Genomic DNA, 25,789 nt, shown 5'->3' on the forward strand with positions numbered 1-25,789 from the left:
CACAACGGTGTGTGTCCAGGGCCTCCTGCTTTCTGCACTTGAACCCCCCTGCTTTTCCTGCTGACAACGCTTGTATTGTTCTGTGCCCTGGGCCTGGAATGCCAGCTCCCTCTTTGTGCCTCGTTAGCTTCTGCTCATAGGTCAGGTCTGTCCCTGGTCAGTTCCCATCTGAGCTTTCGGTTTCATCTGATGCGTCTCTTGGAGTTTTAGATTTGTGCAATGATTTCCTTTATGATACCCCGTGACTTCTCATGGTAAGGGACCTCAGGGACGTCTGGGCATTTTGTCCCTCATTGTGTCACCACCGACACATCACTGGTGTAGGAAACAAGCCGTTGAAAGAGTTGCCCAAGCTGTGATGTAAGTGCGGCCTTTCCTGCACTTCGGCTTTTCCACATCCTTCCCTTAGCGGGCTGTGGCTGCGGTTCCCATAGACGGCAGGGAGGAATTGGGCCAGACACTGGGCTCTGGAGAATTGTAGGTCAGGTAAGAAGATAAGCCTGTCTTCTGCCTTCAGAGGGGCTAGCCTGCAGTGGGGAGCAGTGAAGAGGCCCGAGAGCCTGCCTCCAGCAGCCTTGAACTGCGTTTGTAGGTACAGCCCAGACAGGAGCAAGTCCTGGGTGCCCGGGATCTCTGGGAAGAAAGGCAGTAGGGAAAAATAAGTCCAGCTGCTCTAATCCACACCAAGTCTAAATTGTCTAGAATGTGCAAACTCTCAGTCCCAACCAGTAGTAAACTACTTTGTTGCTCGGCTGTGTTACTGTTACCTATGGGTCAGGGGTGGGGGAGGGTATCTATAGCTCAGTGGTAGACTATGTACCCAGCATGCACAGGGCTTAGAGTTCAGTCCTGAGCACTGCTAAAACAAAATAATTTACCTGCAAAATACGGCACTAGCTGAAGATACTGCCAAACATAGAGTGGAAACAATGGAATACTTGAATGGCGTCTTTTACTTATGCCGTAGCTGGCTTGTGGTGGGGATAGCAAATACACGGCAGGTTTCTAAGAAAATGAAGCTTGTGCCTGTGAGCTGAAGATCAGCCATGAGAGCAGCAGCATGTAGTAAGACCAGACTCCAGGGGCACATCCTGGCTGTGCCTCGAGTGGCTGCGCACTGCAGGTACTTTCTGTGACTTGTTGTCTCCCCTCCTTATCTCCAGGTTCCGTGCTCGGACCAGTTGTTAATTCCTTCCTAATTGGAGATCTAACTTGTGTCCTAGCTGCTAGTGTTACAGTGTGGGGGGTGCACAAGTGCGCTGGAAACGGGCCTTGCACATTCCCCTGGTGTGCTTTCTGTTGCTGCACTAGACACCATGACCAAAAGCCACTGGGTGGGAAGGGTTTATTTCATCTCACGCTTCCACAGTACAGCCCATCACTGAGGGGAGTCGGGCCCGGAACCTGGATGGGAACTGAAGCAGAGCAGGGAGGAGCTCTGCGCTCTGGTTTGCTTCCCAGGGCTTGCTCAGCCTGCTTTCTTTCATAAGCCAGGACCAGCTGCTCAGAGGTGGCGCCACCCACCGTGGATGGATCCCTCCCACATCAGTCATTAATGAAGAAAATGCTCCCACAGACTTGTCTACAGGGCAATCTGAGGAAAAGTGTTTGAAGTTGACACTAAAGATAAGTCCTCTTCAGTTACATAGTGAGTTGGAGGCCGGCCCGAGGGTTGCTATGGCTTGAATCCTAGAACTCTGTCTAGGGCAACAAGGAAATGAAGAAATGACAGACACATGTACCGAAAAGTTGGGATAGGGTGGACTAGGCTCCTGTGTGTTTATTATATAGGGTTGGACAGAGAGGCGATGTTATTCTATATAGCCGAACAAGGAAGTGGGGTTATTGTATACAGATACAAGGAGGCAGGTTATTATATATAGCTGAATGAGGAGGCAGGGTTAGTTATTCTCGGTGGGAACAGTCTCTGTAGAGGAACCGACTCCAGGCCGTAAACATCCAGGTAGGGAAGGCTGTGGTGGACGTTTTCTGCTGTCAACATGGGACTTTGCCACCGTTCCGAGCCTCATTGAGGGGCTAGGGGACAGTGAGGCTTTGCCAATTTCCTGTGGGTCTGAGACTTTGTCCTTGAATGGTTGTCTCAAGTCAACAGCATGTACTGACTCAGGACATACAATCTCAGGGCTTCATTAGATACATGAGACCCCGCCATAAAAAAACAGAACAGTAAAACAAACTGGTGATTTAAAAGAAAATGGCCCCCAAAGGGGGTGGCACTATTAAGAGATGTGAGTTTGTTGGGGGGAGTGTGTCACTGTGGAGGTGGGCTTTGAGGGCTCATATATGCTCAATCCATGCCTAGTAAGTCAGCTCACTTCCTGTTGCCAGGACCGAGATGTAGGGCTCTCAACTCCAGCACTCCGTTTGTCCTCATGCCGCCACATCCCACCATGATAAGGGGCTACACCTCTGAAGATGTAAGCCACCCCACTAAATGTTTTCTTTATAAGAGTTGCCATGATCATGGTGTCTCTTCACAGCAATAGGAACCCTAACTAAGACACACACAAAAGTAAAAATGAGTAACTCAGTGGCCAGCAGCAAGGCAGAAGTGAAAAGGCCCGTGAGGCAGAGTCGTTGCTGCGCCTATATGCCGCCAGGCTGGGTTCTATATGGAAAGAGAGCTAGTTTGACCAACTCATTACATCCCAGAGGGAAAAAAAATCTCTGCCCATGCATACAAAGCAGCCTTCTGATGCCCAAGTTAGCCACGCAGGCTTTGTTTTGTTTGTTGTTTGTTTTTGAGATAGGGTCTTACTCCATCACCCAGGCTGGCTTTAAGCACTAAGGCTTGATTCATTTGATCTCTCTGCCCCAGCTTCCCAGTTGACTGGAGCTCTAAGTGTGTGAACTACGATGCCCAGCATAGATCTCGGTCCTCCCTGTGCTGATTTCTCTTGTCATTGTGTAGGTAGACAGTGGGGTTGGTAAACCGTCACAGTGTGTCTCCACTTCTCTGGGGTACGTCTGCTGCTAGACCAAAGGGCCCAGTTTAGGTTCATTCACCAAGATGCCAGCTGTAGAGAGGGCTATGGGTGGTTAGCAGCCGGCCTTCCTCTGACCACCATGGCGTCTTTCAGCATTGACCTAATGGGTGTGGAATTGTTTTCTCACCTTAATCCTTTTATCAAATAAGAAACTGAAGCACAGAGAGGGTTAAAGCCTTGGTGAGATCACACGGTAAGCTGTTGTTAACCAGGGAAGGATCTCGGGTCTTTTACGGACTCTGCTGCCATTGCCTTAAGATGTGCTGGCATAGCAAAAGGATTTCTCCCTCCTGGTGCACCCAGGAGAAGAATGTCCATGCGAATGAAGCATTTGACAATGAATGGCCACCATTTTTGCTGTTGTTTTATGAGGTTTTTGTTGTTGTTGTTGTTGCTGTTATTTTTGTTAATTTTTTTTTTTTAAAATAGGGGTTGGAGAGATGGTTTAGTGGTTAAGATCACTTGTGGCTCTTTCAGAAAGTCTGGTTTCAGTTCCCAGCACCTACAACAGAACCCCCTAACTCCAGTTCAGGGGGTTCTGACACACTCTGGACTCCATGAACACCTGCACACACCTGACACACATAAACTCAAGCAGGCACACACACATACCTAAACATGTGTATGGGTGTTTTGCCTCTATGCGTGTCCGAGCATCATGTACATGCCTGGTGCCTGCAGAGGGCATTAGATCTCCTGGTCGAGAGTCACAGACATTTGTGTGCTGGGAATCAAACCCAGATCTGCTGCATCTTAACCACTGAGCATCTCTCCAGCCCTTTTCTTGTGATGTTTTTGTTTGTTTTCAGTACTGAGGATCCACTCCAGACTTCATGAGTACTAGGCAAACATTCTACCACTGAGCCACACCCCAGCCCTGAATTTCCCAGTATCACAGAGCAGTGGATGATTATCTACAGGGGCCACCATTTGATTCTAAGTGCTCACAGCCATACAGATACATGTCAGTGGTTAAAATAGCCAGGTCCATGGAGATGTGGCCTCGGGACAAAGACATAGTCTACTGGTGTGAACATAACACAGCTAGCTGTAGACTTGAGCTCAGACAGCACCTTGGTGTTTCAGATATTAGAAACAGATATTAGCAGGTCCCTAGCCATTGGGACCCTCTACTTGCTTAAATGCTTCTGATAACCCTTCATTGCCTGTGTGTATGTTTAGTTGCCCAGGGGTCTGGTCTTTAGTGATCTATCACTGTTCACCATCCCGCCCTCTTCAACTACATTGTTACTAGTGGACAGGCTCAGGGTTATGTTGTTCCTTCAAGCTAGAAGTCTCTTGTCTGCATGGCAATCAGCCTGCTATGTCAGCTGATCCAGCCTGTCCTCTGGAGGAACCCGTGTCCATTCCCACCAATCAGAGGAGACTTCTTCACCCTCCTTGTTAATCTTCCTCATACTTGAGTTATAGCCCTTGCCATATTTGTTTGCTCACATAGCCGTAGTCTTCGAGTATAGTTTTCCAAGGGTGGAACCATATCTAATCTACCTTTGTGCCCCGTGGCGTTGCACACTGCGTGGCTTCGCACACTGCCTAGAATGGAGCGGTGTCAGAGTGTTCGCTCGGTGAGTAGTGCCTTGTGAAATGTTTCAGAGAGCTTGAATGAAGTCCTTCTCGTGTGCACCCTCATCCTGTCTGCTGTGCAGTACCCCCAGGCGAGCTTTTCTTCTGAGATGGACAGTGTAATAAGACCTCTGTCTAGAGCCGGGCGGTGTTAGCCCTCACCCTTAGTCCCAGCACTCGGGAGGCAGAGGCAGGCCTCTGGATTTGAGGCCAGCCTGGTCTACAGAGTGAATTCTAGGACAGCCAGTGCTACACAGAGAGCACCTTGTCTCAAAACAAACAAACGGAAAGACCTCTGTCCATGATATGATTGAGTATTAAACCACCAAAGCCCTCCTTTGCTGCCATGGCAGTCCACTCTGCTGTTTCTCTTCCACCCCCACCAAATGTTCGAACCGCCCCCCTTCCCTCTCTGAGTCATGCTAGAGAGGTGCCACCAAGGTTTCTCTCTTTGGGATGGGGCAGGAATTTGAGACAGGGTCTCTCAACATAGCCTTGGCTGTCGTGGAATTCACTATGTAGATTCGACTGGCCTCGAACTCACAGAGATCCTCCTGTCTTTGTCTCCTGAATGCAAGGCATGTGCCACAGCACAATTCTTCTTTCTTCACTCTTCTCACGATGACCAAACAGCTTCGGCATCCCATGTCGGACTTAAATTAGGGTTTTTTTTTTTCCTTCTGTGTCTCTGTCATCATCATCTGGCTCCGCCTTCTTGACAGTGCTCTGAAACACGTGATTGGCTCAGAGGTCTACCTCCCTACCTCCTCCATGACTGACTCCTGTAGACGTGACAACGGGTTCTGAAGTTAGCAGTACGCATTTGTTTGAGCTTACATGTATGTGCATGCATGTGTTGCTGGAGGTGGAACCCAAGGCCTCCTACATACTAGAAAAGCTCTATCACTGAGTCATTTCTGCAACTCCAGTTGGAACAGGATGACCATGTCCCCTAAGCTCCTCTTCCATACAGTGTCATTGCAAAAAGAGGGCGACAGTTGCCATGGAGTTTCAAATGAGTAATAGCAGCACGAGGAAGGCAAAAGTCCCCAGTAAGTCGAGGCTTAAGCAACCCTAACCCTGACAGTAACCAAGCAGCCTTCAGCATAAAATGAGCATCTCTCTGTACATTCACGTTTGCAGCGAGGGCGCGGCAATGGTTATTCTGTCCGCTCCAGGGTTAGCATGGCAGGGAGACGAAATCAAGTGGAGAAGTGCTTGGAAAGAAGAAAGCAGCATCCTCGGCCTTCGGTGTGTACCACAACTACTCGGTCTTCCCCCAGCCTCAGAAACTGTGGTGCTGTGTACTGGGCGCTGCCGGGGATAGCTTCATTTTCCTAGTGTGCTCCAGAATAGCTGTTTGTGACAACTTCAGTGTTTTGAACCTGGATACTCAAGTTAAATCCCAGCCCTGCCAGTTCTAATACGGGAGCCTCTCTGAAAGGCCGTCTCAATTGAAGAAAAGCCTTCATTTCTTACTGTGTAAAAAGGAGGTGACAGTCCCCAGCGTGGTAATTTAGTGACCGTATGTGCATGCATACCAAGCTCACCTCTGTGTCTGCCTTGTGGAACTCTGTGTTTCCTAGTGTGAAAACTAAGTACCCACGACTTCTGGGTGACTGTGAGCTCCTGGGCTCAAGCTGCCCTACCAGCCCTGACGAAGGCATCACACTAATCAGCTCTCACGGGAAGAAAGAGCATACAGCTTGGCTTCTGCGTGGAAACTGAGTCAAAAGTAGGAATGGCAAATAGAAAAGCCCAAATGTACAGTTGCACCCAGTTATATGATGTGTGAGATATTAGATGATCCACACTGAAAGGGCGCAGCTGGAAAGCACATACGGTGGTGGAGCCCCTGTGGTAGCTCTAGAGAGACTGGAGAAGGGTGGTCATACCCAGAGTCTAATGGCTGCCCCCTCCGTCTCCGTGCCTGTCCAGATGGGGATCTGAGAGGGAAAAACACATACAAGTGGCCCAGTTTGTTTTGTTTTGTTTTAAACAGGGAAAGAGAGGTCCTGAAAAACGTAAGTTTATGATCTTGTCGACTCCATACAAGTTCTGGGCAGATGAGGGGCAGGTGGCAGTGAACCCATGGGGGAGGAGCCGATTACTTAGGCTCTGCAGGAAGTGGGTGTTTCCAGTTCCCAGGGGCTTGCTGGTCATGCAGTTCTCTTGGGGTTTCCCAGGAGTTTGTTACCCTTTCATTTTTATCCTCACAGTACAGTTGTAGGGAGGGAAACAGGAAGCAGGATCCAATACATCTGCCAGTGCAGGTCCAGTTCCCAGATTGGTCTGTGGAGGAGAAAGGCCTTGAGACTTAAGATCAGCAGGCACTGCTTCTACCTCAGCCCTGTACTTCCGTCCATGTAAATATGGTGGATTGCCTGACGCCTCTGAGCTGGCTTGCCGTGCCCCACCATTATGAGGGACTAAAGTCCTTGGGAACTGAGCATGCCTTGAAGATTTTAGTTATCGTCCTCCCTCTGGGACTGTAGTCACACCCACATGGAGAGTCTAGAGCCATAGTTACGGATCACATAGCTAGGCTCGTCTTATACCAAAACCTAGTACCTGGCACCTACCCTCTTCGAGCCTGATATGGCAGAGTGGTGGACGCACATGGACACGGAACCTTGCTTGTGTGTGAAGGGCTTGAAGACATGTCGAAACCCTAGAAGGGAATGAGTGTTCCATTATAGTTGGGTGAAAGAAAAAAAAGACAGCGGCCAGATGAAGGCACAGGAGGCTGTGGGAGGAGCTAAGAGCAGAGGTTTGGGGGCACCTGAGGGAAGCCAGTTGTGGTCAGGGCAGGATATGGTCAAAGCAGCCTATCTGGTGGAGTAGTTAAAGTGACAGCCTCGGGTCCTGGTGTGGTGGTCCTGCCAGGCTTTTCGGTGGGATGACAACACCAAGGGGGATGGGGTGTCGTGAGGGATTTGTGCTGAGGAATTCTGTGACGGTGAAGCCGTGTGTAAATGGCAGAAAGCACATGCTCCCTCATCCCTGGTCTTGTCACGCTACTCCAAAAGTTAAACAGATGAGCCTAGAGGGGAGTCCTCTGGTGTCCTGCTATGGGTTTCTGTTGCTGTGAGGAAACGCCATGACCAGAAAGCAAGTTGGGAAGAAAGGGTTTGTGAGCTTACACTTCCACTTTGTAGTCCATCACTGAAGGAAGCCAGGACAGGGTCCTGGAGCAGCAGCTGGTGCAGAAGCCATGGAAGAATGCTGCTTACTGGCTTGTTGATCATGGCTTGCTCAGCCTACATTCTTAGACCCAGGACCACCAGCCCAGGGGTGGCACCACCCACAATGGACTGGGCCCTCCCCCATCAGTCACTAAGAAAATGCCTTGTAGACTTGCTTACAGCATTATTTTGTGGGGGCATTTTTTGTCTTTCTTTCATTTTTCTTTTCCTTTCTTTCTTCTTTGGGTTCGGGTTTGGGTTTTTTTCGAGACAGCGTTTCCCTGTGTAATCCTGGCTTGGCTGTCCTGGAACTCACTCAAGGTAGACCAGGCTGGCCTTGAATTCAGAGACTCTTTTTCCTGAGTGCTGGGATTAAAGATGTGCACCACCACACCCCGAGTATGAAGTTCATTTCTTAAAGTTCCCTCTCTCAGATAACTTTAGCTTGTGTCAAGGTGACATAAAGCTATCGGGGCATGCTGTAAGTGTTCTTTCTAGGTGCTTCCAAAGTCTAGAAAGTAAGCTGGGGAGGGGAAGAGCAGAGACCGGATGGTCGGATAAGAGACAGGTCCCCAGACGGCCATGATACGTATGCCTGTAGCTACTCAGGAGGCTGAAACAGGAGGATTACAAGTTCAAGGACAGCCTGACATTCTGAGATCCTGTTTCAAAATTTAAATTTTTCTTTAAAAAAGAAAAGGAGCTATGAATTTATAGCCCAGTGGTGGAATGTTCACCCAGCGTGCTCAAGTAGTCACCAGAACTATGTAAAGCAAGCAAGCAAGCAGCAACCTTTTCCTGCTTGGAGTCCTCCACACCAACAGAGGGCCTCGTGCTGCAAACACAGGTCGCTGAGTTTCAGCTCGTTTGTCTGAAGCTTTCGTGCAGGCAGAGGACAGGGTGGGTGATCCATTCATTCACCACAGCTCGACAGGATGACCTTGGAGGCTCTCAGCTCTGAAAACTGTTCTTCAACCTGTACCAAATCCAGGCACCTTGGAGTCTCAGCTGGTTCTGGACAGATCGTTTCCAAACCGTGAAATGTACAGGAGACTAGTACCACCTTGCCGTTTTGTCTGAGCTATAACTGCCGGTCCCAGGGTCCTTGCTGTTGCGTTGGGCATCTGTGACTGTTGGGTCCCTCCCAGCTGCTCCTTGGACCTTTGAGAGCAGCTCCCTTTTCTGGACAGAAAGGGAAAGTGTATCCCCCAGTGTGGCTTTCCACCTCCTGGTTCTGAGTGGTTTGGACCCTTTGAGGTTGGCCTGAAGGAATCTCACTATGAGTAGCCAGCATCTGACTAGCCAGCGTTCCCTTTATCTGGTAATCAATCCTTTAAAGGCATCTCCTGAAAGCCAGATTAATGGGGGTCAGATAGATTCCAGCAGGGAGGGGTTTCCGCTGCAGCCCAGAGCTTGGGGAGACAGCTGCCGCACTTCCGGGTGAGGGGCACTCACGTGGCGCTGAGGAATCCTCTTCTTAGTTCCCCACTATTCCACCCACCATATCCTTTGTGAGGAGAGAGGGAAGAGGAGAAGGCCCGCAGCCTCCTGCCTGCATTCCTAGACACCGACTCACTGCAGCCCGCGGCCACCGGAGCAACAGCCCTGGGAAACGTCAAAAGGAGTTATGCTCAGGGGCTCCCTGGCCCTGGCCTCTGTGCCCTGATTTTCTTCCGTCTACACTCCGTTCATCAGATGGAAATCAAAGGATAAATTTGATGTTATCTGTAGATTTAAATAGGGGCTCCCTCCCTGCCTGATTGAATTACAGGGGAGCAAAGTACATCTGGGCTCTGTAGCTGGAGGAAAAAGAGCTTCCAGCCAGCCACCAGCCCTCAGTGTCCTGTGGTACCTCCCTTCCACTCTGCTTCACCCCCCCCCCCCGTGGCTCTTGTGTGGCCCCCAGCCAAGATCCTGATTCCATCAAGACTGGCTCAAGAGATTTAATCTCAACTTGAGGTCCAAGGAAAACAGGGAGCCCACCAGCCCCTTATAGAAATGAAAAGATGTTGAAGCTATCTAGAGACCTAACCCAAAGCCTAGACAGGCAGAGGCTTTCTAAAGGCTACGCATCTAGTGCAGAAGTTGAACAGCAGTCTTAATGATATTAACAGCTAGCATTTATCAACTCTTAATGTGTTCCAGACTCAATGCCAAGGGCTTAAGGGGAGTGCATTGTTGCATTCAAACCCAGACAGTCTGGCTCTGGGCCCAGGCTGCACTACCCCAGTCCAGCATGGTGAAGCACAGCCTATCCTGTCTAGCTTAGGTTCAGATCCTGGCTTCCCTTCCTAGTTGTTCAGTTAGATAACCTCAGTGTACCTCAGTTCCTTCCTCTCTAAGGGGGGGGGTGGGTATGGCACTACCAAATAGTGGGTTAACCGTCATTCCCAGTGTTGCAAGCAGTTCGAGGTGCAGGCTGCGTGGCCATCCCATGCTCACTCTTCTCCACTGATGAGGTGCAGGCTGCATGCCCCCTCCCCACTCTCCACCGCTTCTAGAGCTGCAGTGCTGTCTGCAGTGGTAAATGGGCAAACCTGAATTCAACATCCACTACAGATGCCAAAGCCTTTAATTTTGGAGACAGGGTCTCACTATGAAGCCTGGCTGGCCTGGAACTCTCTATGACAACCAGTCTGGCTTCAAACTCCCAGAGAGCCACCTGTCTCTGCTAGAATACCACAGTTAGCACTCAAAGCCATTTTTAACCATGTTTCTGCACTGTCTTTGAGTTTTTACTTTTTTTGGTTTTTCGAGACAGGGTTTCTCTGTAGCTTTGGTGCCTGTCCTGGAACTAGCTCTTGTAGACCAGGCTGGCCTCGATCTCACAGAAATCCACCTGCCTCTACCTCCTGAGTGCTGGGATTAAAGGCGTGCGCCACCACCACCAGGCTGAGTTTTTACATTTTTAAATGGTTGAGGGGGTAAAAAAACAAATAAGAAAGCCATAGATTATTTCACATCACCAGAAAATTATACAAAATTCAGATATCAGTATCCACAAATAAGGTTTTATTGAAACACAGCTGTATTTATTTGTTTATATTTTACTGAGGATGCTGTGTTGTTGAATATTGAGTAGCTAGGACAGGGTCTATATGATCTTTGACCTATTTGACCTCTAACCCCTTACAGAAGAAAGTGTTTTGCCCCCCTCCAAAGGCATTATTCTTACTGGGGTTGAGATCCATCCTCACTATTAACAAGGTGTTTTCAAGCTGGCAATAACCCCTCAGAACTGTGGTTTTGTCATTTGTTCAATGGGTGTAACATGTATGTAACATGTATGCCGCACAAAGGCTTTTTTGTTTATTTTGTTTTGTTTGTTTTTTGAGACAGATTTTCTCTGTGTAACAGCCCTGGCTGTCCTGGAACTCACTCTGTAGACCAGGCTGGCCTCAAAACTCAGAGATCCACGTGTCTCTGCCTCCTGGGTGCTGGGATTAAGAAAGGCATGTGCCACCACTGCCAGACTGGGTCACTTTAAAACAGTAAAGAATGTATGGTGAGCGCTTAACCAGGGGCCAAGGACGTACTACATGCTCAGTGAACGCTCCTTGCCAGGATACAGACCTAGACTCTTACCACACAGGCCAGCCAGGCTGCACACCCAGCTGGAGAAATGGAAAAGCAGTCCCTTGTCACCTAGGGATCACTTCTGTCCTGGACCTCCCTGTCACCCTTCACAGTGACAGTCGCTGTGTGACTTAAGGCTCTGTCTCCTGCCTAGGTGTGCATACCAGATGGGAAGAGCCTGTGTCTCAGCCCTCCTTGTCCATCAGGGCCCGGGGGGCTCCTAGTCCCCTCCAGCAGTCTCCCTTTCCCCTCTGTAGCGCTCTAGACTCGGGGAGAGGAGATCTTCATGTAGGCTCTGGTTTGGTCTGCTCCTATCCCAGATATCCAGGGCTGTCGCTCTCCTGGGCAGCACCTCGGATCTCTTCTGCCTGTCCATTCTTCAGTGGGAGAAGCATAGTTACCACTGGACACTAGCCTACTTTCCTTTCTGTTGCTGTGGTAAACACCAGGACCAAAAGCAACTTGGGGAGGGAAGGGTTTATTTCAGCTTACACGTCCAGGTCAGGAGAGGCGCTCAAGGCAGGAGCCTGGAGTACATATCTTGAGGAAAGCTACTTCCTACTTGCTCTTCTCATTTTCTGCTAGCTTTATTTATTTATTTATTTTTTTAACGACAGGGTCTTGCTGTAGGTGATGACACACACCTTTATTCCCAGCACGCAGAAGGCAGAGGCAGGTGGATCTCTGAGTTCCAAGACCAGCCTGGTCTACAGAGCGAGTTCCTGGACATCCAGGGCTACATGAATCCTGTTCTCGAAAACAAAACAAACAAAAAAAAGACAGACTCTTCCTATGTAGCACTGGGCCTGCCGCTGTCTCCCAACTCTGGGTTAACAGTGTGGGTAACTGTACCTGGCCCTCTGTAGCTTTCTTACACTTTCTAGACGCACCTGCTGGGCCCTCCCACATCAATCATCAATCAAGACAGTTCCTCAGGGACAGGGCCACAGACCAATCTGATTGAGGTAATTCTTCAATTGAGGTTTCCCTTTCTCGGGTGGCTCTAATTAGTACAGACACAGTGGAAGAAAAACCACTGTTTACTGGGATCAATAGGTGACTATGGGAACGAGAGAGGACACAGAGCGAAGCTGGGTGTCCCAGCCTCACCACTGAGTGGCTTTTGGCCAGCAGCAAGTCACCTAATTTCTTGCCCCTGCACTTTCCTATAAGATAAAGTGGAGATGATTCTATTTGAGAGAATGCCTACCCTGGGCCCTGTTTTTTTGTCCAGCAGCACAGCCCTGCCCCAGAGTGGAAGTGACCAGCCCCTTGAGGCTGTCCCCAGACCAAGCCAGAGGGAGTAGGTGGATGGGAGTCCCCACACCAGGACAGAACCAGTCAGGAGCTGAAGATGTTTCTAGAGAGCGGCCTCCCTTCCTGGAGAGACCCCCACCTCCCGTGGGTGTCGCTCTGTCGATGCTGGCTGACGTGCTTTTCACGTCTCGGCCGAGTCAGTCCCGCAGGCAGCTCTTCAGGCTGGGGACATTCGGACTCGGATGTGTTGGCCCTCCCGCGCTGTCCCGCCCAGAGCTGTGCGGTGGACGCGCGGTTACCTCCAGTTATTGTCTACCGCGCTTGCCCGCAGCCTCGCTCCCGCCCGGGCTCCACCCCTCGCTGCGAGCTCTGTTTCCTAAGAGCTGCTCCAACCACACACCTCGGTTCTGCCCGAGCCCCTCCTCTTCCTCCCTCCCTCATTCGGGGTGGGTGGGACTGAAGGCCGGGACTAACTTGACAGCAGCATCTCATTTTTAGCTAATCACCGGCCCCTTCCCCAGAATGCCTGAGTGTCCACAGCCTCTGAAGAGAGGTGCTTCTCCCGCAGCCCCGAGGAGGCACGGGGCTCCCGAGCACTAGGGAGGAGAAGCACCACCCTTGTGCCTCTGCGGGAATCTGCCAGGGAGCCAGGGGCCTAGAGTCCTCTCTTTCCTACTGCTCCGGAGGCAGAGGTGAGCACCGGGCGGCCGGCTCCAACCAGAGGTGCCGGGAACCCCGCCTGTCATGGTGGCCGTCTGCAGCCAGCCTGAGGCACTCCCAGACGGGGTTGCAGCTGAGCCTGTTTATCTGGTGTGGGAAGAAGATGGGGAGTTACTTGTCTGTCCCGGCTTACTTCACCTCCAGAGACCCCTTTAGGTGAGTTGCTCTCCAAGTCCTCCTCCTCATCCCCTCTCCCGGCCCCTGCTCCTGAGGGGAAGGCCGACGTCTTCCTTGTTCTCCTGACTTCACTTGTGCCTGGTTTTGCCAGAAGAGCTTATGCCAGGGCAGAAGCGGCCTGGAAAGGGCACCCCGATGTCCTGAAAACAGGGAGGTCAAGGAAGCGCCTAAGAGCCCGGGCTTGCCTTCCTAACGCACCTTGGTTGTTGCTGTTTCTGGGGAGAACCACAAGTGGCTTGCCTTCTGTAACCTTCACATGTCTTACCTACAGGCCGTGCCGCCTGCCCAGGAGTTTGTCCCAACAAGCAGGATGGGCAGGTTTTGCCAAACTGAAAGCTGGCAAGGCCTGGGTGTAAGTAGCCTGGTACACAGTAGGCACTGTGTATGTGTGCCCTTAATAGCAAGCATATTTGCCCTGGCCTTGAATGGTTTCTTAGCTCCCGTGAGTGAAGTTTCTGGGTCAGCCCCCAGGTCTGAGTGTCCGCAGGGGCTCTCTGTGGGCCCTTCAGGAGGAGGCATGAAACTTTCTTCCCTGACCTGTCTGTCTTTGCTCTTTGCCCCACCCCACCTTCAAGAGAAACTCCCCAGGGGGTTTCTGGCCCTCTGGGTCCCTTCTGAATGGAGCCATTCCTGCCTGGGGTGGGGCTTGTTTTTATTCTTTGGGAGAAACCTGTTTTTCTGAGGGCTGCCTCCCCTTCACCAGTAGTCTTGCCTAACTTTTTCTTCCAGCTTCCCCAGCCTAGCTTGGTGACCAGATCTCACTCCTAGGATAGTAATCTGTGGCTGTCCCTGGGCAGAAGAGCTGCTACCACGAGGTTTCAGTGAATGACTGGGCCCTTGTAGAGTGCTGGGAAGCAGAGACTGAGAGGGACTGGTCTCAGATAGTGACACAGCAGCCGTCCTGCTGGGCACTTCAGCCTTTTGTCTGTCAAGCCTGAAAAGAGACTGTGTAACCCCATTTTACTGATGAAGCTCCCAGACTCAACAGCAGCAAAATGCAAGGCTTGCTTTGGTTTTGGAGTTTCTCATCCTTGGGGGTTAGGGGGCTGCAGCTGCCTCTGTCCACATCTCCCCCACACACCTGCTCTCAGGTTCACTTTCCCCCCAACAGAGCAGAAAAGGGATGTTTTTGCCAGGTTTATTGAGGTCTTAGTTTTGTTTTTTTCTGAAATGTGGAAAGAAGTTGCTCTGAGTTTAGGAGGTGACTTTTACCTTGCGGAATCCAAATGCCAAGTGTTGTAGACGTTAGTTCGGGTCCTTGTTCCTCTAAGTCCTGGAAAGGAATCTCGGGGGAAGGGTTGTTCCTTTGGCGACCAGGAACACTGTGCCCTTTTAATCTGTGTGGTCATGAGCTTCTCTGGAGCTGGAGCAGGTAATGAACTTCTGAGAGCTGGGTCCCCAGGGCCTCCCAGGCCCAACAGTCCTTTGTCTTGTTCTACACCAGCCTCTGGGAAACCTGATGACCTCACCTCCATTCCCCAGGCTCTGTTTGCCCAGCTGGAATCAAAAGGGCACTGGCTTGCAGTGGACCCTCAGCCCTCTCCGCATTCCTGAAGCTACTGCTGAAGGGGGGCAGCACGCGGCTTTGTGCCCCAGGGGAGGGACTGCCTGAACTCTCTGCTTTCTAAGCTTTCGGGCTAAATCACTACCTGGTCATAAAGCTGCCTCCCACCAGCCCCCTCCTTCCTACGTGTGCTCCTCTGTGACCAAGTGCCTGTCCCCTCCCGGGGCCTGTTTGTTCCTACACAGAAGGCAGGGATGAGACTTCCTGGGCTCCTGAACCAGAGCCCTTCCTGGATTGTGTCAAACAAGTTAAGTCCTTGACCCTCAGGCCTCCGGAGGAGTAAAGTCCTGGAGTTCTGGGCTGTGGTTGCAAGGAAGGTGACGCAACCAGATTCCCTGGGACGTGATCAGGCGTGACCATGTGATGGGGAAAGAGGGAGACGGGAAGGAAGGGTGTCATCCCTGTACCCTGTACACCCCCTGGCCTGGCAGTCCTCAGTAGCAGAGAGCACATGGTCTTCCCTGTCTGCCCCAGGTAAGGAAACACCTCAGACTGTCCGTTTACAGAAGACGTAAATTAGGGAGTGGTCTTTTTGTGTAGTGCCGGTGAGGCCACAGCCTCACGCATTTATCAGTAGGAGCTCTTGTCACTGAGTTATGTTCCTCAGTCGGAAGAGTGACGGGTGCCCTCTCCACCCCATCTTTGAAGGAATTCCCTAGTATAGAATTTCCCTTAATGTCCAACATTGGTTTAATGAGCTTGCTTCCTACATTATCTCTTGAAGAAAACAAACACAGCTTTGCATTATAAATTAGCAACCCATGTTTAAAAAGAAAACTTACTCAACGTAGTAATAAGCGTTGGCAGCCTCCCTTCAGCCTTCTGAGACTTTCTTATCTGAAGAAGCGAAGGGCTTGGATCAGGTAAATGGTTCCTAACTGTAACTTGTTTGGCTACTCAGGCGTGCAAACTTTCCCCCTCCCAGGGAGAGGAAGCCCTCTGTGAAGCTGCACACATTATTTGAACCGCCAGCCTCCTAGCTTTACAGTTCACACCATGGTTGAGCGGAAACTTGGTGTATGTCGGGTGGATTCTGTAAAAACGGAATAACAATTTACTCCACATGAGGCGTGGTGTGTTTGCAGATGATTTCAATCGTGTGGATCCATGCCCCTGTTCATACCTACCCTGGTGGGCCCTGGAGGACAATTGGCACCCCTACTTCGTGGTACCCTCCGGTTATGTAGCTTCTTTTTCTCCTCCTTAGCCTAGTCCAAACTCAGAGACAAGAGGCTGACAGCAGCAGCCAGAGCTACTTCTTGAGAGATGAGAGCATCCAGCTCAGCCATCCCCAGGACATGGGAGGGCCCTGCTTTAATATGTGTAAACCCACCCAAGTGATGGCTCTTCAGTTCCTTCCCGCCATGGGCTTGAGAGCTTACCTGTAAACAGCGGTCTGTTTGGATGTGTGAAGGTGGGGCCTGTATTACTTGGCTTCTCCCAGCACTTATCTGGCCAGTTGGTCCTTAGGTGTTGTAGATGCACAGTAATGAGGCCCTAATTGCTAAGACTCCAGAAAATTCATTCCAGCACCTCCCTTTTCTCCCGAGAAGCCTGCTTAATTCTAGGTGAACAGATGTGTATTCCCTGGGCGTGGGGGGAAGAGGGTTCATCTCCATTGCCCTTACTGTTCTCAAATTGGAGAAGGAAGGAAATGGAACACTTCCTGGGCAGCTGCTGTGAGTGCCACTTGGGGGCATTTCACCTGATGTCATTTTCATAGCTCCACGAGAGTCATTAAGCAACTGGCTTCAGTGAAAGGTGGCGGTTACCTGGGAAAAACTCAGCTGGTCATTGACGCCTTCTCTGTAGAGTCAGGGCGGAGGGAAGTAGCGCCCTGTTCTCATTCACCCTGTCTATCTGCCCAGCCTTTCAAAGGCTCCCCTTAGGTTCAGCTCCTGTTCCTGGCCTCCTGTGTGTCTCTCTGAGGTTTTTAACTCTGCGTACCTGGTTCCTCAGGAGCCCTGGTTTCTGACCCACCATTAATGCCTCCTAGCTGGGTGCTTTGGGGTCTGAGCCAGAGAAGACTGACTGACTTATTGAAGCTCTCAAAAATTGAAAGCTGTGGGGGTAGAAAAAGGCATGGCTTATGAAACTCTGAGGTGGGACAGACATCTTTGTGTGGTGCCGCCTTTCTACGGTGTATTTTGGAGTCTGTGACAGACATTACCACTGGAGAACAGAACAGTGGGTCCATGAATGAAGAGAATGGATGTTCCCAGTTACACTGGCTGAGCTAAGGGGGAAACAGCATGAAGGGCTAGCACTCGACTTGGGCTGTCACGGTTCCAGTCTTCCAGTTACTGGAGACAGGAATCCTGAAGCCTGGCAGTTTAGACATGCCGTGTCTGAGGTAAGCTGCGGCAGAGATGGTCACAGCTCCATCACCTGGGTGTTGATCAACTAATAGCAGATATCGTTAATAGCTCGGCTAGCTCTCTGAAGTCTCCAGTGGCCTGAGAGTCCCATCGAGTTCCTTGTCAAGAACAGAGCTTAAGGGACCTGCAGCCAGTTCTGTCAGCTGCTCGCCGTCCTGTACTTCAGGCACCTGTGCAGTACCTGGCCGTACTCTACAAAGGCATTCCATGGCACACGACGTGCGTTGGCCATGTCCTTCTCCAGCCAGGTGTGCCTCCCAGCAGGCTGGTGTGGCTGCTACCGCGTGCCTACACTTGTTTCTCTGCCTGTTCCCTTGCCTGGCAAGAGCTACTTGCAGTGAACAAAAGCAGGATACTGGCAGTAGAAAGGAGGGTGTGTTCTGGTGCTCCCATACCCTGAGGTGGCGCACATACCATTGTGAGGGTGTAACAGAGCCCAGGCCTGCAGTGCACCAGCTTTTCACTACAGCAGACTGGAGAGGGACAGGTCTGATGACTTGGGACCTTAGTATTCCCACGTTAGCTCATGGTTACTCCTGACACATGGTTCCTGCACCATTTTCAGCTTGAAAACATTTGCTGAAGGCCTACTCTGCCTAGCCCATGGCCTGGATGCTGAGTGTACCAAGAGGGACTAGGACCCAGTCTCTCCTCTCAAGGACTTTACAATCTGATGAAAGAGAAGGCTGCTTACACAAGAGTGTGAAAATCAGGAATGGGAAGACGAGAAGCCCTGGCTTCTAGTGCTGGCTTCCCTGCTAGGTGCCTCCCAGTCACTCAGAACCATTTACCCTCACAGCCACTCTGAGTGCCTGAGATCATCTTACCATAGGAGAAAGGGGATAACCCAGATGAGGTAGGTGGCAGGTGGTGTTTCTGAGATAGAGACCTCAAGTAGCTCCTCAGACCCTTCTAGGAGACACATTTTCACAATCAAACTTCCGGTTCCTGGCTGGGTAGCTGTGGCACATGCCCTTAGTCCCTGCACTTAGGAGGAAGAGGCAGGGGGATCTCTGAGTTTGAGGTCAGCCTGGTCTACAGAGTGAGTTCCAGGACAGCCAGGACTATACAGAGAAACCCTATTTCAAAACACCAAAATCAAAACAAACAAACAAACAAACAAAAAAGAAAGAAAAAAGCAAAAAAACCCCAACTTCCTGTTCTCTAGATCAGTCTTTCAGTCTTTCTGTTCCTTTTTGCACAGTGCTCCCTGAGCCCAGGTAGCATCGGCTGGGAGAGCACTCCAGAACCTGGCGGCGCTTTGATCAGTTGTTTTATGTAAGAGTCTCTGTCCTGTTAGACCTTGGAGAAGGATCCTGACATTGGCTGTTAATTACATCTGGCTAACAAAGCTTCTAAGAAAGCCAGGCATGGTGATGAATGCCTTTACTGTCAGTACTTGAAGATGGACATCTCTGCGTTCCAGGGCAGCTAGGGCTACATAGTCAGAGCCTGCCTCAAACACTGCCCTCTAAGGGAACTTGTCCAAGCTGGGTATAGTGGGAGGTAAGGCAGGAGGATTGCTGTGAGCTCAGGACTATCCTGGGTTACAGAGTGAACATTTACCTCAGAACAACAACAAAAAATAAATAAATAAATAAATAACAAGGCCAGGTATGGTAGCATACATTTAACCCCAGCACTCAGGAGCCAGACACAGGAGGTTCTCTGAGTTGGAAGCCAGCCTGGTCTATATAGTAAGTTTCAGGATAACCAGGAGTACACAGAAAGACTTGTGCAAAGCTGCCTAACTCGTCCAATGACATGAGCTGTGACCTCTAATTTAAGTTAACATTTGTTTTGTCCCTGCTGCACTGGACCTTTTATATAAGCTATCTGTGCATTTATACACATGTATACCTGTTGTCTCATTCATCTCCACAGCGGTCTGTTCACAGGTGAGGAACTGATCAGAAAGGTGAAGTATCTTACCCAGGCAATCAGTAAGTGGCAGGACTAGGAGCCCTACCAAGGGGCTACTGCAGGTGACCTCTGAGAAGCAAGAAAGTAGCCAGTGTAGGGGAGACAGAGTATTTGGCACTTACGGTAGGCAGTCTATCCTCACAGTGTAGGTGCCTACAATCCCAGCTACTTGAGAGGCTTAGGCAGAAAGATCTGTTGAGTCCATGACCAGGCGATATAGTAAGACCCATCTCAATAAAAGAGAATCTAGCTGAAAGGAAGGAGGTACATTGACTGGGTGGCCAGGGAGCTGGCTCTGAGCTGTGTGTGCTGGGAGGCTCAGGAAGGAGATGGAGGTGCCAGTGTAGACTGAACTAGCCCACCAGGTGACAGCTATTACTCTTAAGACTAAGAAAATTAACAAATTTCACCAGACGTGGTGGTGCCCACCTTTGATCCTAGCACTCAAGAGCCGAGGCCAGAGTTTAAGGCCAGCCTGATCTACAGAGAGAGTTCCAGGACAGCCAGAACTACGTAGTGAGACTCTACCTGCCTCTCCTGGAACCACTTGGCTGCTGACAGCCATCTATAACCCCTTCCAGGAGATCTGATACCTTCTCATTTCACAGGTACTAGGCACACACGGTACACAGACACACATCAAGGCAAACATTCATACGCATACTGTTACAAAGGAGGGGGCTGCTTGTTCGCCCTGGCTGCCTGGCTAGCTTAGCCCCAAAATAACCACACAGAAATTGTATTCATTAAAACACTGCTTGGCTCATTGGCTCTAACTTCTTATTGGCTAACTCTTATATTTTCATTTAACCCATTTCCGTTCATCTGTATCCTGCCACATGGCTGTGGCTTACCGGGTAAAATTCTAACCGGCGTCTGTCTCAGGCAGAGGATCCATGGCTTCTCCCTGACTCTGCTTTCTTCCTCCCAGAATTCAGTCCTGTCTTTTCTGCCTACCTAAGTTCTGCCCTATTAGGCCAAGGCAGTTTCTTTATTCATTAACCAATACAAGCAACACACAGAGGGGACTCCCACATCACCTCCCCTTTTCTGTTTAAATAAAAAGGAAGGTTTTACATAAAATTAATAAATCTGTATAAATGTATATAAATAGATGTGCCAAAATATTTAAATGAAAAAAATGGTACAATAAACTGTGAAAAAGCCTTAAGTTGTCAAGAAAAGAACAACTCAGGCTAATTACAATACTAAAAATTGTGGCTGGGCATTAGTGGCACATGCCAATAATCCCAGCACTCAGGAGGCAGAGGCAGGCAGATCTCTGAGTTTGAGGCCAGCCTGGTCTACAGAGCGAGTTCCAGTACAGCCAGGGTTACTCAGAGAAAAAAAGCATGCACGCGCTCTATTCTGAAATTTACAACTCCAATGAAATGGGCTTTTTTTTCAAGTCTTGCCAAGTAGTTGAGGCCAGTTTAGCCAACAGTAAGAAATAATAGAAGTTTCTCAAGAAAGGAGAGAGAAAGAGAAAATACTAATGACAATAGTCAAGGCCTAGTGGCAGCCTAGCTTGTTGCAGGGAGCTAGAGGCAGAAGAATTAGGAGTCTGCCCTGGGGCTGCACTGTGCTTTTGTGGCCTACCTGGGATACTTGTGATCCTGTCTCAAAAAAAGGGAAAAAGAAAGGAAGATTTATTTAAATAAATAAATAATAAAGATTTTATTAATTTTAATTATTTTAATTTAATGTATATGTATCAGGCCCCAAAAAACCTGAGAATAAATGGCTAACTGTGGTGCCTGTTAGCCAAAGCGCGCTGTCCTCGGCTCACACTGTGGTGCCTGTTAGCATGCCAAAGTGCGCTGGCCTCCAGGCTCATTCGGTGTCACAACGACCTCTTTTTAGCTCTTCTCTCCCACCACCTACCCTAACCTTCTGCTCCTGGACTTCCCTGTGCTGGCTCCTCATTCCCTGATAACCCTGCTATTAAGGCTGTGCTTCGCGGCTCGCTCTCTCTCTTCCTCTCTTGGCCCCTCCCTCCTTCCCTCCTAGTCTCATCTGTCCACAATCTCTTTGGCTTCTTCTCTTGATCTCTCCATCTCCCTCCTCTTATGGCCCTATCCATTCTGCTGGCCATGTTCAGTTTACTACTTTGTCTGCTCTGGACCCTTCCGATGCCTCTGGTTGTAGTCTCCCTCATATCTACAATAAAAACTTTCCCCTCAACCATACCCTGGAGCCGTGGTGTCCTTGGTTTCAAGCGCGTCAGTGAGTAGCTGTGTGTGTGAGTGCAGGTGGCACTCTCAGAGGCCAGAGGTGTTTGGACCCCCACTGTGAAGATGTGGGCAATTGGGAACCAGTGAGGAGTGCTGGGAACACACTCTGGCTCTTTGCTGTGACGCTGTCAGTGCTGAGCCTGGTGACAGACTTCTTCATGCTGAGCTTCCCCCCCACACACACTCCTTTTTCTCTCCTCAAGAAACACCGCCATAGCCAGCAGTGGTGATAGATGGTGGCTTGAATCCCAGCACTCAGGAGGCAGAGGCAGGCAGATCTCTGAGTTCAAGGCCAGCCTGGTCTACAGAGCTAGTTCTAGGACAGAGCTATTACACAGAGAAACATTGTCTTTGGGGAGGGGGAAGAGCACCATCATACTGTGACTTTTGAAGATGGGTTGGTTGAAATTTTATCACTGAAACATCTATCTAGAGTAAAGGTCCTTTTTTAACATTTTTAAAAATGATCTATTCTCATTTTATGTGCATTGGTGTTTTGCCTGCATGTATATCCATATGAGGGTGTCAGATCCCCTGGGAGTAGAATTACAGACAGTTGTGAGCTCCATTCAGGTGCTGGGAATTGAACCCAGGTCCTCTGGAAAAGCAACCAGTGCTCTTAACTGCTGAACCAGCTCTGAAAGGTTGTTTGTTTGTTTGTTTGTTTGTTTGTTTGTTTGTTGAGACAGGGTGTCTCTGTGTAGCCTTGGTTGTCCTGGATCTTGTTCTGTAAACCAGGCTGGCCTCAAACTCAAAGATCCACCACCCGGCAGTGAGGTTTTTAACTGGGGCTGTGCGTGAACTTGAGGGCTACCCACATGCCCCACACATACGTTATATGTGCATTTTTCTAGGGGAGGATTTTTTGGTCTTCGCAGCTTCTCTCAGGGCTCCGGCGCCTGATGCATCTGCTCACAGGAGCAGGCGGCTCAACACAGCGGGATCTGGAGCCATGTTCGCTCTGGAGCAGTTTCCCTTGGGAGGGCACTAAGCTGTAGCTTCCTTCCATCCTGTCTCTGGAAGAAGAGAGGCACGCCCATTTCATCGTTAAGCTGGGAGCCAGGGACCACCTGTGGGCTTGTCCTAGCGACTCTTTTCTGTCCCTGCAGGTGTTCAGAATGCCAGGAATCCCTCACCAACTGGTACTATGAGAAGGATGGGAGGCTCTACTGCCACAAGGACTACTGGGCCAAGTTTGGAGAATTCTGCCACGGCTGCTCCCTGCTGATGACAGGGCCTGCCATGGTGAGTGAGCCCCTGCCCCTCCATCCCTCCCAGTCCACAGTTCCCCATGGTCAGTCACGGTTGGTCTTTTCATTAGCTAGGGCCCGTCCTTTATCATCCACTCAGCTTTAGGTGTCTGCTGAGCTCTTCTTAAAAGACGGGTCTGGCCTTCCTCTGTCCTGCAAGGGCTAGAGGACCTTCTGTGATGGCTGTGCTTGGCTCACAGCGAGTGAGTTTAGATGGCGAACAGAGGCCAACGCACGAGCAGTGTAGTGGCTCCTAAGGACGTAGCAGACACCGCTGGAGTAGCCTCATCAAATCAGAGGCTCACAGACACCAGCAGAATGACTGCGACCCAGGGAGGACCCAGGGAGGGCACCAGCTGCGGCTCCTGAGTGAGAGGCTCCTCGGTGATTGGGAGAGTCCAAGGCAGAACGGAGCATCCCCTCAGCTTCCAAGTAAAGACAAATGACAGAAAGGTGACATCAAGTCGGGTGTGTGCAACATCCAGCAGACACTGGAAGCAGTCAGCATTCCTGATTGAGCTTTCTTCCCAAAGATGAGCATCCCGGGGAACTTCCAGGTTCTCTGTAAAAATTCTTCTGCATTTTATAGCATGAACTAACAGCAGTAGCCTCTGTTGAGTGATTTCAACTTCTGCTCTCAGGACAGTGTTTTTCTTCTTGGGTTGTGCTGCCAATCTCTTCCCACCCTCAGAGCAAGGAGGGCAAGCCCGTTTCCAGACAAGGGATCTGGGAAGACACTTAGAGACAAATATTCTTAGGTCTGAAATGGGAGCGGGCAGCCCCACTTCCAGAGCCAGTATCTTGGTGAGCTCAAACCACACATGACAACGTAGCAGTGTAATGTCTACTATACTCCTAGAGACTTTACAGTACATTGTTGGGAGTGGGCGGGTAGACAGGAGGGAGAAAACAGTGTAGCGAGATGAAGCCTTAAATTAGGACAGGGTGACAGGTTGGGAAAAGGATGTATCCAGGTCCTGATCAGGAAACTGGACGGTGGGAACCAGCATGGGCTGACTGAGAGAGGTTCTGCTGCCTATAGCTACTCTGTACGTGAACTTCACGCATAGACAGACCTGAAAGCCCTGTGCCAGAGAGATGGTGAGCCTTGGCAGTAGGAGTGATTACCTTGGGGGACATGTTCTCGTGACTGAGGCCAACGGTTTTTTGTGGTGTCAGAAACAGCAGGAGACATCCTGTCACTTCCACAGAAACTCTAGGGCAGGGACTGACAGCTTGGGTTTTGACTGGGATCTGCAAGTCCTTACTTGAAAAGAGTTGATCTTGGTGGCTGCAGTCAGCACAACCCTGATGCAGGCTGCTCACCCACCACTGATTCCATCCACTCTAACAAAAGTGATAGCTCACCTCTTCCTTCTGTGCTCTCCCCATCTGCTCACAGGTGGCTGGGGAGTTTAAATACCACCCAGAGTGCTTTGCCTGCATGAGCTGCAAGGTGATCATTGAGGATGGGGATGCATATGCCTTGGTGCAGCATGCTACACTATACTGGTAAGATGTCCCTGTGTGTCCTCGCTAGTCATAGCAGCCAGGAAAGTGGGACAGGAGCACAGGAGCAGTAGGGTGAAGGCGGCTGGGGTGGTATCCTAGGAGGACTGCTAGATAGCATCACTCTGCCCTCCATCCTGACCTGTCCCAGGACTTCACTCTGTCCTGTAATCCTCCCAGGGGGAGAAAATGGGTAGAAGGTGCCCTCTTAGGAGCAGCCTCCTATTAAAGAAAAGGCCCTAGAGTTCATCCATATCCTTCTGTCCAACTGTCTTGGTTAACAAAAGAAGTTTGCTTGGACCCAGAGAGGGGACAAGAGTCTAGGACAAGGTTCTTGCTGTGAGTCAGGCAAAGCAAGAAAACCCAGCCCATCTCATCTCCAGGCCAGGGTTCCTCCCAGTATTCTCTCTGCCGCTGTCTCAGCTTGCCACCCAGTCCCAGCCTCCTCAAGCCATCAAGACTCGTAGCAAAGAGAGTAGTGGTGACATTGGGCATTTGACACAGTGCCTGCTGAGGGCTTCCAGATTGGTCGGTAGGATTTCAGCTCCCTCTGTGCCCCTCTCTCCAGTGGGAAGTGCCACAATGAGGTGGTGCTGGCACCCATGTTCGAAAGACTGTCCACGGAGTCTGTCCAGGACCAGCTGCCCTATTCGGTCACACTCATCTCCATGCCGGCCACCACAGAGTGCAGACGTGGCTTCTCCGTGTCCGTGGAAAGTGCCTCTTCTAACTATGCCACCACCGTACAAGTAAAAGAGTGAGTGTTTTGGGAGCCTTGCAGCAGAAGCTTATGGTATGAGTCCACAGGTAGTCTTTACAGGGCTCAGAACTCGTGGAGTCTCCTCCATTCTCACCTCCACCTTGCTCCTGACCTTGGTGCTTCATGTTTCTTCTGCCCAAGTTGTTTTCTACCAGATTCTTTTTTTTTGGGGGGGGGGGGGGGATTTTTCGAGACAGGGTTTCTCCGTAGCTTTTGGTTCCTGTTCTGGAACTAGACCAGGCTGGCCTCGAACTCACAGAGATCCGCCTGCCTCTGCCTCCCGAGTGCTGGGATTAAAGGCGTGTGCCACCACCGCCCGGCTCTACCAGATTCTTAAGGCTGCCTTCTCAGCCTTCAGGTGTCAGGTTTCAGATCATGTTTGCTCCTTGAAATCATCTGGCTTGATTAATGCATATCAGCTTGATTGTCATCTGTCCTCCCTACTTGTGGTGGTTTGAATAAGATTGGCCCCCATAGGCTCATATATTTGAATGTTTAGGGAGTGGCTAATGGAGATATGTCCTTGTTGGAAGGAATGTTGTAACATGAGGTCCTGCTAGTTGGGGTTTCTGTCCTACCCAGTTCCCACAGCTGGTAAATCCCCAAAGAAAATCACACAGAGTTCTACATAAGTTATAAACTGATTGGTCCATTAGCTCAGGCT

The 25,789-nt window shown here is 50.3% G+C and overlaps 1 protein-coding gene across 2 annotated transcripts in view; it reads left to right on the forward strand.

Annotated features, from left to right (window-relative positions):
- The window catches only part of Limk2 (LIM domain kinase 2), a 66,390-nt gene that overhangs the window by 23,788 nt on the left and 16,813 nt on the right, over positions 1–25,789 (forward strand). Inside the window, exons 1-4 of one of the 2 annotated variants that reach the window (XM_057771093.1) lie at positions 13,073–13,486; positions 22,716–22,851; positions 24,259–24,368; positions 24,934–25,122. In XM_057771093.1, the coding sequence (XP_057627076.1) occupies positions 13,434–13,486; positions 22,716–22,851; positions 24,259–24,368; positions 24,934–25,122 (488 nt within the window). In that variant the 5' untranslated portion in view covers positions 13,073–13,433. Of the gene's footprint in view, positions 1–13,072; positions 13,487–22,715; positions 22,852–24,258; positions 24,369–24,933; positions 25,123–25,789 lie in introns of those variants that run through there. The other variant, XM_057771092.1, reaches the window with a different exon arrangement.

Source organism: Chionomys nivalis, chromosome 6 (genome assembly GCF_950005125.1).
Source record: "Chionomys nivalis chromosome 6, mChiNiv1.1, whole genome shotgun sequence".
Taxonomy (NCBI): domain Eukaryota; kingdom Metazoa; phylum Chordata; class Mammalia; order Rodentia; family Cricetidae; genus Chionomys; species Chionomys nivalis.